The 17,347-nt window shown below is 50.4% G+C and overlaps 1 protein-coding gene across 1 annotated transcript in view; it reads right to left on the reverse strand.

Moving 5' to 3' along the window:
• The window catches only part of EHD3 (EH domain containing 3), a 29,448-nt gene extending 14,878 nt beyond the window's left edge, over positions 1 to 14,570 (reverse strand). The window contains exons 1-2 of the mRNA XM_019970474.2: positions 13,699 to 14,570; positions 3,168 to 3,344 (exon numbers count right to left, since the gene is read on the reverse strand). Coding sequence (XP_019826033.1) covers positions 3,168 to 3,344; positions 13,699 to 13,925 — 404 coding nt within the window. The 5' untranslated portion in view covers positions 13,926 to 14,570. The remainder of the gene's footprint in view (positions 1 to 3,167; positions 3,345 to 13,698) is intronic.
• Positions 14,571 to 17,347: the final 2,777 nt, after the last annotated feature.

Consider the following 17,347-nt stretch of genomic DNA (forward strand, 5'->3'; position numbering starts at 1 on the left):
AAGCCTTAATCAAGGAAACATTTCCAGTGTTACATACCAAAGTCTCCAAATACAAACTGGTAAACCTAAGCTGGATCCTTCTTACTTCAAGCCTTCTCTCTTAAACGCCGTTTTTGGTGGAAGCCAACAAGGTGTCTGACCATCACAGTTCATGGTCCCACTGTCTTGGGAACAGACAGGGAAGGGAGCCTCTGCTCTCCAGTAAGGTGGCTGCAGAAATGCAGGTCAGGTGAGGAGGCCAGGGATGCATGGGAAAGAGAGTCCAGGAAGCCACACAGGGGAGACAGAACCTGAAGTAAGACCTCAAAAGGTGACCAGGTTTGCTGGGAGGACAGGGGTGCAGGCAGGAAGCCAGGGTGCGTGTGTGTGTGTGTGTGTGTGTAGCCAGGTGAAGATACAGAGACGCACAGAGTGGAGATGGCCATGTAAAGATGGAGTCAGAGACTGGAATTATTCTGATACAAACAAAATGCCTGGAGTAACCAGAAGCTGGAAGAAGCAAGGAAAGATTTCCCCTATGGGCTTCAAAGGGGGCATGACCCTGCCAACACCTTGATTTTGAACTTCTAGCCTCCAGAACTATGAGTCAATATTTACTTTCAAGCCACCTAGTTCATAGTAATTTGTTCTGGCAGTCCTAGGAAACTAACAGAAGCAGGGGGAGATGCCACACGGAAATGAGAGGGGGAGGGGAGCATGTGTGTGTGTGTGCGTGTGTGTGTGTGTAGGCACCAGGCCAGGGGACACTATCATTGAGATGAGAACCAGAAGGCTGGAGCAGCTAGACACGTGGCCAGACAGGGAGGTTGGGGCCAGATTATGAGGGCCTTGAAAACCACATTAAGAAATGCAGATTTTATACTGAGGGTGGTAAAAATCCATTGGAACGTTCTAAGCAAAAGAGTGATACAATCTGATTTGGTGGTTGTCAGCTTCTCCAGATCAGTTTGGTAAGTACTTACGAAGCACATGCTGCGTTTCTGGCACTGTGCTCGATAGTCCATGGCGCGGCCCCTGTCCTATTAAAGCCCATGGTTTCCTCTATGCCTTGGGCCCAGCCAGATTCTTGTCCATAGGTTCTAAGGCACACCCCAGCATTCCTCAATAAATTCCACGTTCTGCTGAAACCAGTTTGAGCAGGGTTGCTGTCACTTGGTGACCAGGAGGTCATGTACATGGGGCTGGTGTTTGGGGCCAGGGCTCTGGTTGAGCATCACCCAGGCCAGGTGCATGGAGTGAGAAGGGCAGGAAGCTGAGGGGAACACCAGGTCACAGAGGCCAGAGCAAGAGGGGGCCGGGGAAGACTGGAGAGGGTCTGCCAGGGAGACAGGAGGAGGCCAAGGAGCTTGAGAGGGGATGGTGGTTGAGAGATGGGCTGGGGTGGGGGCCGAAAGTGCTGACAGCTTATCACAGAGAGGTCACTGACAATGTTCACATGGGCAGCTGTGATGGGGAAGCCGTGTTCCACAGGGTGGGGGCAGGAAGGAGAGAGGAGGTGAAGCCCAGAAGCTTGGCTGTGGAAGGAAAGCGAGGGGGTAAGAGCTAGTAGGGCCTGCTGCAGGGTTCTCAAGAAGATAGTTCCCTGTGGTAAAGGAGCCAAGGGAGGGTGGAGCTGTCAGGAAGAGGAGTAACCGACAGAGCCGTCCCTGGGAAGATGGCTGGGTGTTGGGGGTTCTTGGTTGGGGGTGGGGAAGCGGCAGACCTGAGGGTAAAAGAGGATGCAGCTCTCTGGGCTGCATGGCGGGGGAGGACCAACGCAAACAGGCTCCACTTGTGGACAGACTGGAACCAAACCAACTGCAGGGAACCCAGGGATATGGGATTCCATCTTCTCTAGAATGGGAAGCAAGGTCATCCAGTGCAAGAGGAGGCTGAGGAAAAGGCTTGGGACACCCCTCAGAGGAGGGGAAGGGAGATGTCAGGGCGGAATAGGGTCCCTGGGCAGTACAAGGACAGGAAGCAGGCACCTGGGGTGTAGCCATCCTGTACATGGCTGCAGTGAAGCCGGTGGTACATGGAAGGGCCTCCCCGACTCCCTGCCCTGCCCTGCTCCTTGTTTTTCCTCCCAGGGGACGTGCCTGGCCGGTCAGTGAACAGTTCATATATACATCTGTCACTCAGCTGTGGCAGCTCTAGCAGAGAAGTCACAGGGTTCCTGCATTAAGCCACGTTCTTGAATCCTCTCTGCTTATATATATACACACACACATATATATATACACATATTTTTTTAGTTTTCTCTTCCTGAAATGTCCTTTTTTAACCCTTTGCATGTGACTTCACTCATCATTGAATATCTGTGTCAAATGCCAACTTTCTCACAAAGTCCTCTTGCCTTGGAGGAGGAGATTTACTCTCATCCTATTTTACAGATGGGAAAAGTGAGACACAGACCAGTTAGGTAATCTATCTAAGAGCATGGTGCTGTTGGATGGGTTCTTAACCCAAAGCCCATAGTCTTTACCTTTACTCTAAATGCCTTCAATTATAGAAAGTAGCTTACATTTTTTTTAATGCAATATGCATGCAAAATTGTGGTGTGGGCCTACATTATAAGCCTGATCAGGGGATCAGCCTGCACTCTAGGTAAGCAGAGTAATGGGAAGGCCTGGGTCAGCTTGCGGAGCAGCCACTAGAGCTTCTTCCACTCAAACTGACCCAGTGACCCTAGTGTTTACAGGCTGACTTGTCTCAGGGGAGGGGACTTGTCCAAGGTCACATAGTGGGTTTAGTAGGAGGGACAGTGATCAAAGCCAGGGCTTCTACCTTAAGTCCAGGGTCCCTGCCACCAGATAAAAACAATGTCCAAAACAGGAGGAACCTTCCTCTGCCTCCTTCTAGCTGGCTGAAGAGCCCTTCCAAAGGATAGGCAAAAGCTGGGAACTACAGAGGGCAGCCCTCTCTGCTTTTCCTGGAGGGACGTGTGGATTAGAGATGGGATTTAACTAGTTGGATCCCTCCCCCAACTTGATCAGGAGAAATCAGGCCAGTGTTAGCAGCTTCCATATCCCTAATCAATGGTGGTTTCATTCCCACTAAGAAAGGGACAATCAAGAGAGATTCCAGGTCTAGAAAAGATACAGGGTCTCCCAAGATCCTGCTCTACCCTTTCATACTCCAAGGAGAAAAGAGAGCACCCAGGATGCCTGCGTTCCCTCTGTACCCACCTGTTCAAGAAGGCATTGCCAAAGGCGTTCAGTTTCCTGAAAGGTTTCTTAGGATCCACCACCAGGGCATTCCCGGGGATGATGCCCTCCATCTCGCCTTGCATCACCGCAATGAAGGAGTCAGTGGTCGGCTCAGGCCCAATCCTCATGCCTGGGAAATCCTGTTCCAGGAGATACCTGGTGGAAGGGAGCACAGTCATAATGGAGGGATGCTGTGGGCAGATCAACACCGCCTGCCCACAACAAGGCAGATGCTGGGGTGAGTCATGGTGGAGGGGCAATCAGGGAAATTTCATGGAAGGGAGAGATTTTCATGGATGCGGAATCCGAAGACCTTTGGGAGGAAGTGGGATTTCAGTTGAGCTTAAAATATCAAATCTGCCCTTGGTCCTTTTCTTTTCACCTCCATGATGCAGAGGGGTGGGTGGGACAAGCAAGGTTTGGGCTCAGAAATAAAGCATGGCTTGAAACTGATTCCTACACAGAATATTGTGGACTTTACAGCTAATGGGAGTCTGCCAAAGTACCTGTACACAGATGTGGTTAGAATTAGACTACCCCGAGGCTCTGGCGGCTGGCCATAGGTGGTTATTGATCTGTTTAGCCAGTCATTTAATGTAAAGAGAGCTCATACATGATAGAAAGCGTGTGAGGGGTTCACTAGGAAGAGGATCCCCATCCCACCCTAGACTTTCAGTCCCACCCTCTAGGACAGCCACCAGGCTGTGGCCCCAGGGCATATGTGTTTTTCTTTGCTCTCCTCCAGGCCTGAGCATAGACAGCCTGAGGCCACCGCCCCTCTCCACAGCCCCCTTTGGAGCCCACGGTGAGCCAGAGAATGAAGAGAACAAACTGGAAGGAAAATCAGACTCTTTGGCAGGAGCTCAGAACAGCTTCGGAGAAGGCAATGGCACCCCACTCCAGTACTCTTGCCTGGAAAATCCCATGGATGGAGGAGCCTGGTAGCCTGCAGGCCATGGGGTCGCTAAGAGTCAGACACGACTGAGCAACTTCACTTTCAATTTTCACTTTCATGCACTGGAGAAGGAAATGGCAACCCACTCCAGTGTTCTTGCCTGGAGAATCCCAGGGACGGGGGAGCCTGGTGGGCTGCCATCTATGGGGTCGCACAGAGTCGGACACAACTGAAGTGACTTAGCAGCAACAGCAGCAGAACAGCTTTGAGCCCAAAGTGCTTAAGGCTGGACTGCGGGCAGAAGAGTGCAGTGCTGCCCTGGGCTGGGACTGGCCGGAGGAGAGTCCCAGGGGCCACGACGGACAAGAAGCTAAGGGGTGGGTTGCCCAACAAACAGAGACCCTTGGGTGAGCCCTCAGTGTGTGCCAAGACCCTCCCCCTAAACCTTAAGGGGCCATGTTCATGCCCGGAGGGAAAAGTCAAGGAGCCCTTAGGAGAAAAGATGGCAAATCAGAGACTGCTGGCCAGGAAGGGAGCCTGGGAACTCCTGGGCCAGTGGGCCTCAGCCCACTGCACGTGGAGCCCGTGGAGCTCCAGCTAACAGTGCTGGGTCCAGCCCAGGGGTTCTGACCCGCTGGTCCAGGATGGGGCCCTGACCACTGGTCTTTTTCAGGAACTCCCTGGTTGATTCAAATTGCAGCCCGGGTTGACAACCTGCTCTGGACACTGTCATTATGCCGATAGCTCCACTGACAATAGCATGTCCAGGCAGACATCACCCTCATCACTTCAAGAACGTAGCTCCTCTGGCAGCCCTAGTAGGTGCAGCTGGGGTCTCTGTATCTGAGCCCTGCATATCTGAGAACGCAACCAACTGTTGAATGTGGGCCCTATGGATCTGGAGGGTCTGCTGTGCTGTGCCATTTTATACTTGCAGGGGCTTGAGCATCTGCAAGGCAGGTGGGGTCCTGGAAACAGCGCTCCGTGGACACCAAGGAACGAGGGACAGCTGTATGGAGGAGCCCAAGGCTTTGAAGGGTTATGGGGCTTCCTCCACGTTAAAGAGCTAATAATGGAGCAGGAACCCAAACCCTTATCAGTCTAACACCAAATCCTTCGCTCTTCAACTGTCTCTACCCTAAGGAAATGCTCTTTGCCACCACCACCCGCCCCCAGCCCCGTGCCCACCCTCTGCCCAGCAGGCGGCAGCCAGGGAGACTGGCCGGGGTTTCTTCCAGCTCATGGGCATCTCATTGTGTTCTGAGCTGTTAGGTTACTCCGTGCTTCCAGGGCAGTTCAGTTGCCACAGGGCTCGCTCCCCAAGGAGTTAGCAGGTGAGCTGCCATGGAGGAGATGCTGCTGGGGGCCACCCACCTATACCGGCAGTTTTAGGTTGGTGAAGCCCCTCATCTCCCTCCAACATCTGGGTGTGAAGACAGGATTCCCTCCCATGAGAGGCCCATTCTGAAAGCTGGGTTGTGATGAGAATGTATCACCCCAGCGGCCCATGGGCAGAGCTTCCTCTTTCTCAAGCACACCTTCTCCTTCAGAGCCTCAGGGGAGAGGCAGGGAGCCTCAGGGCCTGGGGCCAGCAGACCTGGTTTCTCTAACCTTCAGAAGGTTCTCGACCTCTGCAAACCTCGGCACTTTCCTCTATAAAATGGGAGGTCATTGTCCTGATTTATTAAGCACTTGTGCCAGACAGTGTTCCAGACTGTCCATGAATTATCTCGTTTCATCTCACGTTTCCTCTGATGTGAGCACTATAACCCTTACCATCAAATGGGCCTCATAGGTAAATCCATCTCACTGGGTCTTCTGAGGGTTAAATTAGTTATAGACCATAAGCGCATAAACCAGTACCTAGCACCTAGATCACCATCCCAAAGATCAAAGTATTTGTTGCAGGATCAGACAGTAAACAATCTGTCTGCAATGCAGGAGAACCCAGGTTTGATTCCTGGGTCAGGAAGATCCCCTGGAGAAGGGAATGGGAACCCACTCCAGTATTCTTGTCTAGAGAATCCCATGGACAGAGGAGCCTGGTAAGCTCCATGGGGAGGAACAAAGGGTGATGCTCCCCAGCATAGCCAGGGCCACTTCCTGGGAAGTTTCCAGAGCCTCAAGCGGCCCAGCAAGAGCCCTTTGGCTAAAACCACATGACCCTGGATTTGCTGACCACACATGGGTCTGGAGAAACACAGAGTTCAGTGAGTCCCAAAGCAAATCCAGGGACGCAGTCAAGCCAAGCAGAGAACCCGGGGCTGGGTAAATTCTCAGGGACATCTGGGTATGACCTGCAGCCCCGAGGGCCCCCTTAACAAAGCCAGCACTGTGTCCAGAAAGGAAAACCTATTGAGGGCTCTCGTGGCTGCTTTCTCTGTGGGGAGAGATACAGATCGCCTCTGTTGCCAGGCAAAGACATTCCCACGGCAGGGTGAAAAAAGAAAAGTTAATTCAGGCCCGGGTAGTAGCAGCGGAGATGGGGAAGCATGAGAACAAGGAGGGGCTGGCGGGCAGAGCACCCACTGTGAGCCAGGTGCTCTTCTGTGCCCCTTCCCTGAATTATTCCACTCAGTCAGTCCTAGAAGTGCTGCAGGATGGCTGAGTTATTTCAGTTTTGCAGGTGAGCAAATGGAGATGGAGACTGCCCCCATTCAGGGCCAAATACAAATATTTAGAGGCCCAAAGAGCAGAGAAGGTTTGGGTGTCTCCCTGACCTGCCATCCAATGTAAAAGAAATAAAATGGATATAAGGAAGACAAATGCAATTCCGGTTTTCCCCATGAGGACTATTTTTCCTAAGCAAACTGTTTCCTAAGATCATCTCCCTCATTTTCCAGTGTCCTTCTTGGCTGGCAATCTAAGTATGTGGCTTGTTTTACTGGCACCTGAGCACTCAGGGTGAGGCGTAGCCAAGAATCAACCTAGTCTGCTTCTGGGGCCCCTGCCTCTGCAACGGTGGGGCCAACCCTCCCTGCTGTTGGGACAGCACCCAGGGCGGGGAACAGAGGGACCGGGGCCACCAGGAATGTTGCCCGAGGCCGTGGCTGTGCTGGACCCGATGCCTCAGCTCAGTTAGGGAATGCGCCTTGATGGGTGGCTGCTTCCCTGCAGATGTGACCTTGGACAAGTCCCTCCAGAGCCCACTGCCTCAGTTTCCCCAGTTTTTATAAAATGGGGCTAATCCTGGGTTTCTTACTAGCTCAGGGGGGCAGAGTGAAGGTTTTGCAAAGACACACATGAGTTTTGGAAAAGCAATGGCTACACCAGACATGGGCTCACATTGGCACAGATAATAATTAGAGAAAACACATGTCTGTAAGTACCCAGTGCATTTCTACCTGGACGGACTCCAAACCCAGGGTCCTCGCACCTCCGTGAAAATCCACATAGGTCTTAATTTGCATATCTTGAGGTGGACACTAAAGGCACACATCACTTTCTGCCTTGTGTCACAGGTATTTGTGTTAGGTTAGTTAGTGTTAGTTGCTCAGTTGTGTCCAACTCTTTTTGACCCCATGGACTGTAGTCCACCAGGCTCCTCTTTCTATGGAATTCTCCAGGCAAGAATATCGGAGTGGGTTGCCATTCTCTTCTCCAGGGGATCTTCCTGACCCAGGGATCAAACCCAGGTCTCCTGCATTACAGGCAGATTCTTTATTGTCTGAGCCATCAGGGAACCCTATTTGCATTATATATCTGTATCTTTGGTCTCTCTAAACGTTGTGTACTTCAGCTTTAAAATGGGGTCAAGACAATACTACTTGTCCGGTTGGCCTCACAGGGTTTCAGGGAGACTGTAAATCACTCCAGAGACACAAAGCGAGGTAACAGATGGGTGACTCAATGGCCGAGTTGAGGTCTGAGTCAGCTCTTTGCTTTATGGAGTGGTCACCACTGTCCCTGGTTCACAGAAATGTCTACCAGGGGACAAAGTGACCCAAGCGCAAAGGAGACCAGTAGCCAGACCAGTAGCCAGACCTCCTACTAGCCTTGCCTTGCCTAACCACCCCTGACACAGGCTGGCCTAAATAACCCTAGGAGGTAGCTGACATTATTCGCATGTTAGTGATAAGGACACTGAGGTTCAGAAAGCTTAGATCCTTCTTAACAAAGTCTCCTGGCTGGAATGGGTGAAGCCTGGGTTCTGCTGAGCTTCCCATGTTCTTCCTGTGGCTGCATTGTCCTGTCAGTGGAATGGGATGAGCTCTTCCCCAGAGGTCCTTCTCCCAGTCCTGTTTCTCCTGATGACCTCCATACCTGACTCTCAGTTCAGTCCCGTTCAGTCAGTCATGTCCGACTCTTTGTAACTTCATGGACTGCAGCATGCCAGGCTTCCCTGTCCATCACCAACTCCTGGAGCTCACTTGAACTCACGTCCATCGAGTTGGTGATGCCATCCAACCATCTCATCCTCTGTCGTCCCCTTCTTCTCCTGCTTCAATCTTTCCCAGTATCAGGGTCTTTTCCAATGAGTCCATTCTTCACATCAGGTGGCCAAAGTATTGGAGCTTCAGCTTCAGCATCAGTCCTTCCAATGAATATTCAGGACTGATTTCCTTTAGGATGGACTGGTTTGACCTCCTTGCAGTCCAATGGACTCTCAAGAGTCTTCTCCAACACCATAGTTCAAAAGCATCAGTTCTTCAGTGCTCAGCTTTCTTTATAGTCCAACTCTAGCATCCATACATGACTACTGGAAAAACCATAGCTTTGACTAGATGGATCTTTGTTGGCAAAGTGATGTCTCTGCTTTTTAATATGCTGTCTAGGTTGGTCATAGCTTTTCTTCCAAGGAGCAAGCATCTGTTAATTTCATGCCTGCAGTCACCACCTGCAGTGATTTTGGAACCCAGAAAAAAAAGCCTGTCACTATTTCCATTGTTTCCCCATCTATTTGCCATTAAGTGACGGGACCGGATGCCATGATCTTCGTTTTTTGAATGTTGAGTTTTAAGCCAACTTTTTCACTTTCCTCTATGACTTTCATCAAGAGGCTCTTTAGTTCCTCGTCACTTTTTGCCATAAGGGTGGTGTCATCTGCATATCTGAGGTTATTGATATTTCTCCCGGCAATCTTGGTTCCAGCTTGTGCCTGACTCTCAAGACAAATCTTAAGCCAGACATCAGGAGGTAGACCAATGCTCTGTCCTCTCTCCCTTGAGTAACACTCAGGCCTTTGTAAGAGGCAGGCAGATGTCCACCTAGTCACACTTATGGACTAGCAGATCAGATCCCTGACAGGAAAAGGATGTCCATGGACCTCGGATGGGTGACAGGAGTGAGGAGCTGCCGAGGCTGTGGCTAGCAGGAGCCTGGCAGAGGACAGTGGGTCTACTGGAATGGAAAGGGGCCCTTCACTAGCCCTTCAGCTTATTAGAGAATCATCCTTTCTTGGGGTGATGCTGCTATGAGCCCTGGGCAGCAGAGATGCCAGAGAGGTGACGAGAGAGGGTACAACCACAGGTAAATGCTGAGTCACCTTTACAGGAGGATGCAAAGAGCCCCCTGAAAAAGGGGGAGCGAAAGGACCAGCTGAGTAGCCACCCAGCCCCCTCCCCACCATGTGCCCATTCATACTGTAGAGGCTCAGTCATGCTACAGAAGGGCTGGGAGATGCTCAAGACCAGCTGAGCTCTCCCTATGGAGACACAGCCCACTCAGCTCCAGCAGCCCCAAGCCCCACACCCAAAGCCCCAGGCCCTCTACTACAGCATGGCCACAGGCCAGCGAGGTCCTCTTTGAGGCCTTGGGATCCCGGGCCTTATAGCCCCTGGGGCAGCCAGCCATTCATCTCTGTGACCAGAGGGCCAAACGGTGCAAAGGAGGAGGGACTTGAGATTGCAGGCCAGAGTGAGGAAGAATGAAGAGAGAAAAACAGCAGAGGTGGGAGGAGAGGCTGCCAGGCCAGAAGGACACAGAGCTACTGTACTAGGAAGAGGCAGCCTGTGTTGGAGGAAACAGCCACCTGGCCAATTTATTGTTTATTTTATTACTCTGGGTTGCTGGGCCTTAGGCCAGTGAAGTTGTTTCAGGCAGAGATCATAGCACATTAATTAGTTATTAGAAGAATGTCCTTTTCTGCATGTTCTTCCTGAGACAAGAAATAGACCCTGAGGCAAGGAAATGTAACTGAAAGGAGATGGACGCTAGGAGACAGAAGGCCAAGGGCCAGGGCAGATGAAGAGGCAAGTCTTTATTTCCAAGGGAAGGGTCTCTCTCAGGTTCAGGCTGGAATACAAGATGTGAATGGCCGCACTCAAGGCAAGAAGCGGGGAGGGGAGAGGCTGCAGCTGTGAAGGCAGGCTGGATTCTGCACCCAGGCGCTCCTAGCCACCCCAAGTGGAACTTTCTCTGCTTTGGGGAAGGCGTGTGGTATCAACTGACCCTTTTGAAAAGCAACTTAAAAATGTGATTCTTACTACCAAGATTAAAAAATCAGAAAAAATTAAACAAACAAACAAACCAAAACTCTGTACAACCTTTGGCCTAGTGATTTCACTTCTGGGAATCTCTGAAAAAACAGCCTAATACGTGGAAAAGTATTATACATAGAGATAGATTGATCCTACAATAATAGCACAAAATAAAATTAGAAACAACTTCAAATATTCAAAAGAAGTAGATTGGTTAAATGAATAACTGCATATACATACAGTGAAATATCATGCAGCTCTTAAAAATAATGCTTACAGAGATTTAAAATTTTACTCGAGAAATGTTCATGCTATAAGTGAAATAAATCCACATACAAAATTACATTATGGCTACATTTTAGCTATTATAAAATAGCTAAAAATACTGGAAATATGTATTATATGTGTTATATAATATGTATATATACACATATACATATATTATATACATACATCATATATATGCGCTAAGTCACTTCAATTGTATCCAACTCTTTGCCACCCCATAGACTGTAGCCCACCAGGCTTCTCTGTCCATGGGAATTTCCCAGTCAAGAATAGTGGAATGGGTTGCTATGTCCTCCTCCAGGGGATCTTCCCCACCCAGGGATCGAACCCGAGACTCTTATGTCTCCTGCATTGGCAGGGCAATGGACATGAGTTTGAGTAAGCTCCAGGAGTTGGTGATGGACAGAGAAGCCAGGCGTGCTGCAGTCCATGGGGTCACAAAGAGTTGGACACGACTGAGCGACTGAACTGAACTGAACTACATATAAAATATTTAAAATGGTTTCCCCTGAGTTGTAGGATGATGATGGGGCATTTTTTCGTCTTCCTCAAATTTACTCTTGTCTGCATTTTCCAATTTTTTTAAAAAATTACTGTTCAGTGGATTTAATGAGAAGAAAGGAAAATATGTAATTTGGTTTTGGAGGCCTTCCCTGTGCTGCCACCCCTCCTCCCCTGCTGGGATCTTCTCTCTAAAAGAGAGACAGCTTTTGATGCACTAGCTAAATTCGGTTACTGACATGAGTGGGGAGGGCGAATGCTTGTACTCAGCGGATAAGAAAAAGGAGGGCTCTGCCTCTCCCGGCCTTCCTGTCTCCCTCAGATAAGGAGTAATCTATAGCAATTCGGCTCTGCCACCTTTTTAGACCCAGTTAACAGCCAGCATGACTCAGGCAAAGCCAGGAGAGTGTCTCAGACAAGAGGCACTTAAACACGTCTGCTGTTCTGGGATCTTGCCCTCGGGGATGTTGGCTTCTCCCCACCTCCCCTCCCATTCTGCAATGTCTACTGGGAGCTCCTGTAGCAGAGACCCCCCGCACAAGGCCCCAGGGAGCCAGGCAGTAAGTGCTGGTGCCACAGGAAGGAGAAGTTCTAAACAACCTACTAAGAATTATAACCAAGTTGTGGCCAGAGGGCTGGGGAAGGCCATGTGATGGGCAGGAGCCATTTGTAAATGGCCTGTGCTTCCCATGGAGCCAGGTGGAAGATGTATGTTACAAAGGAAACCTTGCACAGAACCAGGAGGCTCTGAGGTGTCTTTGGCTGCAATGGGTGTTTAACAAAAAAAGGGAGATGGATTAGATCAGGGGTTTTTGCCCTAAGGTCCAAGGCTTGGACTCCCAAAATTATAGGTAATATAATTTTGTATGAGTATGAGATGTAGGTACTTTTTTGTAAAGATGAGTTCACAGACTTTATGAAAAGTTAAGAAGCAATGAATTAGATTGTTTGCAAGGGTCCTTGCAGTTCTAACAATATAAGACCTCCAAAAGCCAACAATCCCCCTGGGTACCCAACTTCAGAAATCACTCAGCCTCTCAAGCTGAGTGACTCCAAGGCTGTCCACCCCACAAGGAAAAACTCAGCTGATGTTCAGACATGTCATGTTAATATGGTGTGTGCCCTGCTCCCGGCTTGTGTTAAAAGCTTAGCACTAAAATTTGAATCTAGAAAATCAGGAACTAGACTGTGAACTTTTCTGCTTTCCTCACCAAACAAAGCACAGTGCTTTGCATGTTACAGGTCAATGAATGGAAACAAAAGCATCCCTGCTTTGAAACTTTCCACAGGAGATGAGCACCATTGACTGCGGGGGCAGAGGGGAACTGAACCCATCACCACTTTCTATGAGCCTGACTCTCAACACAGAGGGCCACTCAACACAGAGCACCCTCAACAGCTTTCAGGCCTGTGAATGTGTGAATGAGGCCAAGGAAGATGGCCTGGCCTTGAAGGCTATGTGGCCTGAGGGCTGGAGAGAAGCCTGTCTTCTAAAGATATGAAAGGTCCTTATCCCTCTGGTGGACAATAAGTGGACTTCTCTTGAAGGCCAGGACGACAGCTGACTTCCTGAGGATCCCTACAGCCCGAGGATTCTGTAATTCAAGGGGATGGATGACTCACCCTCAAAGTTATAGGCATTGAGCCAACCATCTCCTCCCATGCATCTAGGACCGCATTCCCAGGTCAGCCTCCCATCCTGTTATATGGCTTTGGACAACTCATTTAACCTCTCTACGCCTCAGTTATCTTGCCTGCCAAGTCAAGGAGCTGGATGAGACCGTGGCCAATATTCTGTCCACCTCCAAAAGACTTTAATATGATTACGGAGCCATGAAGATCAACAGGAAACAAAACAGCATTCTGCCTCTAGACACTGCTTGTCTCCAGTCGCCAAGAGATATTTGTAAAGAGCTCTGATTGGAAAAGGAAACTGATGAAAGAACGACAAGCGGGCTCCCTGGCCCACCTCCTTGGCTGCAACTGTAAAGCCCCCGTGTGAGTGGCTGAAGCTTTTATAAGGCAAGGGAAGTGGTCCTGACCATCAAGCGCATGTCCATACAAAGAGAGGGTGTCAGACACCCCCACCAGCCTAATTTGTGACCAGGATACGTCTCACTTGTGCCTCCTGGGTTTCAGTTTCACCATCCATAAAATGGGTAGCATAGGGATGGCTCTGAACTTTACACTTCATGGGCTGAGTGCAGAGGAGAGGTGCTAGGTAGGATGGAGCAAGGGACCATCCAATGAAATTACAGGGTAAGCTTTGGACAACCCCCACACAAGGATTTCTTCAGAGATTTCAAGTGAAGACTTATCTCTTGTCCCCAGGAGGGACATCGGGAGTGAGCAGAGGGTCTAACGCTGGGCAGCTGGGTGGGCTGCTGGGGGACCCTGGCTGGCTCACCTTATGAAGGTGGTCTTCCCGGTGGAGTACTGGCCCACCAGCAGCACCATGGGCTTGTTGTCGAAATCGGCATCCTCCAGGGCAGGAGAGTGAAACTCGTGGAAGCGATAGTGCTCTTCCAGCGGCAGCAGCTTGGTCCTGTACAGTTTCTTGAGCCCATCGCTCACGGTCTGGAAGACCTCGGGGTCCTTCCTCCGGCGGTCGTCGGAGCGCAGCCAGCTGAACATCGCGGCCACCGCTCGCCTGCTCGCCCCCGGTGCGCAGTCCCAGCAGGAGGGCGTGGAGTCGGCGACCCCGGGTCCTTGGGGAAGGTGTCCCGCAGGGAGGGCCCACCGGGTTCCCAACCGCGCCGCCGCCTCACCGGAGCGCCGGGCTCAGCCGCACCATGGCCAGGACTCAGGGCTCGGGGGTCCCCGGGTCGACGGCGTGGGACCGCGAACGCGCTCTTCCCCTCCTCCCAGGACCAAGCTCAGCCCCGGCTTCATCCAGCAACCAAGGCCGGAGAGAGGAAAAATATCTGGGTTGGGCGGGAGAGCTGCGATTTTGGGAAAAAAGTCAAACCTGCAATTAAAATGTCAGATGCCCGGTCCCCCGGTCTCCCCCAGCTCTCTCCCACTTTGGCTCGGGTGCAGTTAAGGGATGCTTCGAATCTGCTCCCGCCCGCCCCGGAGGCTCAGAGGAGGCGGCGGCGCTGCCCAGCCCGCGGACAGCTCAGCATCTGCAGCCGCAGCCCGCAGCCCCAGGCTCGGGTTTAAATGCCAGCCGTGCAGGAAGCCGGCTCGCGGAGGAAGTCCCCGAGTACTGGCAAGACTGGCGCTGCCCTGCGGCCCCGGCGGGGAGAAGCTGAGCAGGGCGCCGCCATGTTTGTGGGCAGTGGCCCCACTGGGGACCCGCGACCGCTCGCTGCCTGGGAAGGAAGGGATGCTGAGCTCTGTGGGAACGCTCTAGTATTTCATTCCTGGCCTCTGGAGGTTTGATTTGGGAACAGCGCCCTCTCAGGGATAGCTGCGAAGACAGAGTTGACCTGCTTCACACTCTCCCTGCTCTTTAAATATAGGCTTTCCTTTAGTTACTGAGTTCAGTTCCTTAGGATGACAGGTTCTCTATTGTTAGTATTTTTCTTGGCTCATGGAAAGAAGAGTCCAATATTAGCTTGCCCCAAATGACCAACCCTATCACTACACAAACTTTTCGCTAGATCTAGGTGAAGTTAAACTATTCTCATTCATTCATTTGTTCATTCCTTCCAATAAAATCGAACAAAATAAGCAAAACGTCCACAAGTATTAAGCCAGTATTACGGCACGATTTTGGTGACTGTGGTTACAAATTTGATCACCAAAATAAGCACATAGAGTCTCTGTCTTCCAGGAACTCCAGCCAGGCCGGGTTTTAAGAGGAGATAGGAACAGAAGGCCTGGGTGCATAGCGGGAGGAGGCATCGTTTTTGTCTGGATAATCTGAGGAAGGCATCACAGAAAGCTTGACTGTGAGCTGGATCTTAAATGATGAACCCAAAGAGAAGAAGGGGGACATTCCAGGCTGAGTAAAGGGCACTTGCAAAGGTAGGGGAACATGGAAGAACTTGGTGGGGTGAAGGCAGAGTCAACAGTTTGCTGCCAAGAGTATGGAATTCAGGAGGATGGGGGGGAGTGACTGAGGCCAGGCAGAAAAGGTTTTACAGAAACAGGAATCAACAGAGGGAATAAGGAATCAATAATAATGTTATTATTAATCATGGTTAACATGGACCAAATGCTCACCATGTGCAGGGGCCTGGGCTAAGTTCCCAGCAAGTATTGTTTCATTTAACCTTCGTAGCCTCCCTGGTGGCTCAGATGGTAAAGAATCTGCCTGCAATGCAGGAGACCTGGGTTCGATCCCTGGGTTGGGAAGATCCCCTGGAGGAGGGCATGGCGACCCACTCCAGTATTCTTGCCTGGAGAATCCCCATGGACAAAGGAGCTGACATGACTGAATGTCTAAGCGTAGCACACAGCAGCTCTATAGGGCAGATCATGTCCCCAGTTTCATGCCAAGGAGAAGCGGATGAGAACAGCTGGCCAGGCAGGTGTAGGCAAAAAGGGGTGCATTGTCTGCAGGGAATTTAAACACAATAATAAAACCAACTCAAAGTCGATCTGCTTTATTTTTGCACCAGTGACAAAACACCCCCTGCTGCCAGGGCAGATGGCTTCCACATACTCCTCTCCACCGATGAGGAAACAGAGTAGGCTCAGGGGCCAGGTGGGACTGGTAATGTGGGTAGCGGTGCAGGGGAGGGACTGGAGAAACAAGAGAGGCTGGAGGCCAAAAGACTGACTCGGAAACTATTCAGAAATTCAGGAGTTGGAGTAATTGGGATAGAGAAAAGATTATATTTAGGAGATTTTTTTTTTTTAATGGCATAGAATTGACAGATCTTGGTAAGCAGTACTATGGGTAAGGCAGAGTCTAGGATAATTCTGAATTTCCTACTGTTGGGGGCGAGGTTATGGCAACCCACTCCAGTGTTCTTGCCTGGAAAATCCCAGGGGCGGGGAAGTCTGGTGGGCTGCTGTCTATGGGGTCGCACAGAGACGGACACGACTGAAGTGACTTGGTGGCGGCGGCAGCGGTGGTGGGGGCAAGGTGGTTGGAGACACTATTCCACCAGTTTGGAGTCAGGAAGAGAGCAGACTTGGCATTTAAAGTCTGAAATGTGCTCAAGGTGCCTGTGGGAACTCCAAGGGCAGGAGCGAGGCAAGGTACAGAGATTCGGGTGGGGATCCTCAGAGGTGGGTGCTGGCTTGCGTCTCCTTGGTTACAGTTCAGATCTCTTGACCCTCTTCTTGATCCCCAGAGCTGATCTCCTCTTTCTGAGCTTTCTGCACCTTGATTGAGAAACCACTCAGATGAATATTTCACCCTTGGTGTTGCTAAAGTAACTGGCATGTGAGCGTACAAGGCAACTTTCAAAATTTTTAACAACTCACATGGCATAGGAATGGAGCAATCAGAACACTCGTCTATCTTTCCAGTGAAGCAGGGCCTAAGGCCCCCTGCCCCTTTTGGGTAGAGATACAAAAAAGAGTGAAAGCATATTACAATAATAAGACCCACAAAGAGCATTCAAAATATACAATTAATGCCTGTCTTAATAAGAAAAAATTCCAATAGAAAGAATTAGTGGAAGACTCAAAAATTCCTTTTATAAAAAGAGACTACAAGACTGTCCTATAAATATGTTAAACCACATTAGTAGTGTTTGGGTGATGGGGAAGGTCTGGGTCTGTCCATGGAGAGAGGCCAGGATGGCCAGGGTGCCAGCAGGGAAGTCAGGGGGTTCCTTTATTGGAAATATTTCAATATTTTAGTAACTAGTACAACCATGATATTGTGTACAACTCAATATCAGCCTGAATACCTAATTTACTCAGTATACATGGATACATGTTACTCTAGCTCTTGGTGGTAAAGAGTTGGTGAAGGTCTTTGGGACACTACGGACTTTAGCCCGCCAGGGTCCTATGTCCATAGCATTCTCCAGGCAAGAATATTGGAGTGGATTGCTGTGCCCACCTCCAGGTGATCTTCCTGACCCAGGGATTGAACCTGCATCTCTTATGTCTCTTGCATTGGTGGGCTCTTTACCACTAGCACTCCTGGG

Source organism: Bos indicus, chromosome 11 (assembly GCF_029378745.1).
Source record: "Bos indicus isolate NIAB-ARS_2022 breed Sahiwal x Tharparkar chromosome 11, NIAB-ARS_B.indTharparkar_mat_pri_1.0, whole genome shotgun sequence".
In the NCBI taxonomy this organism is placed as follows: domain Eukaryota; kingdom Metazoa; phylum Chordata; class Mammalia; order Artiodactyla; family Bovidae; genus Bos; species Bos indicus.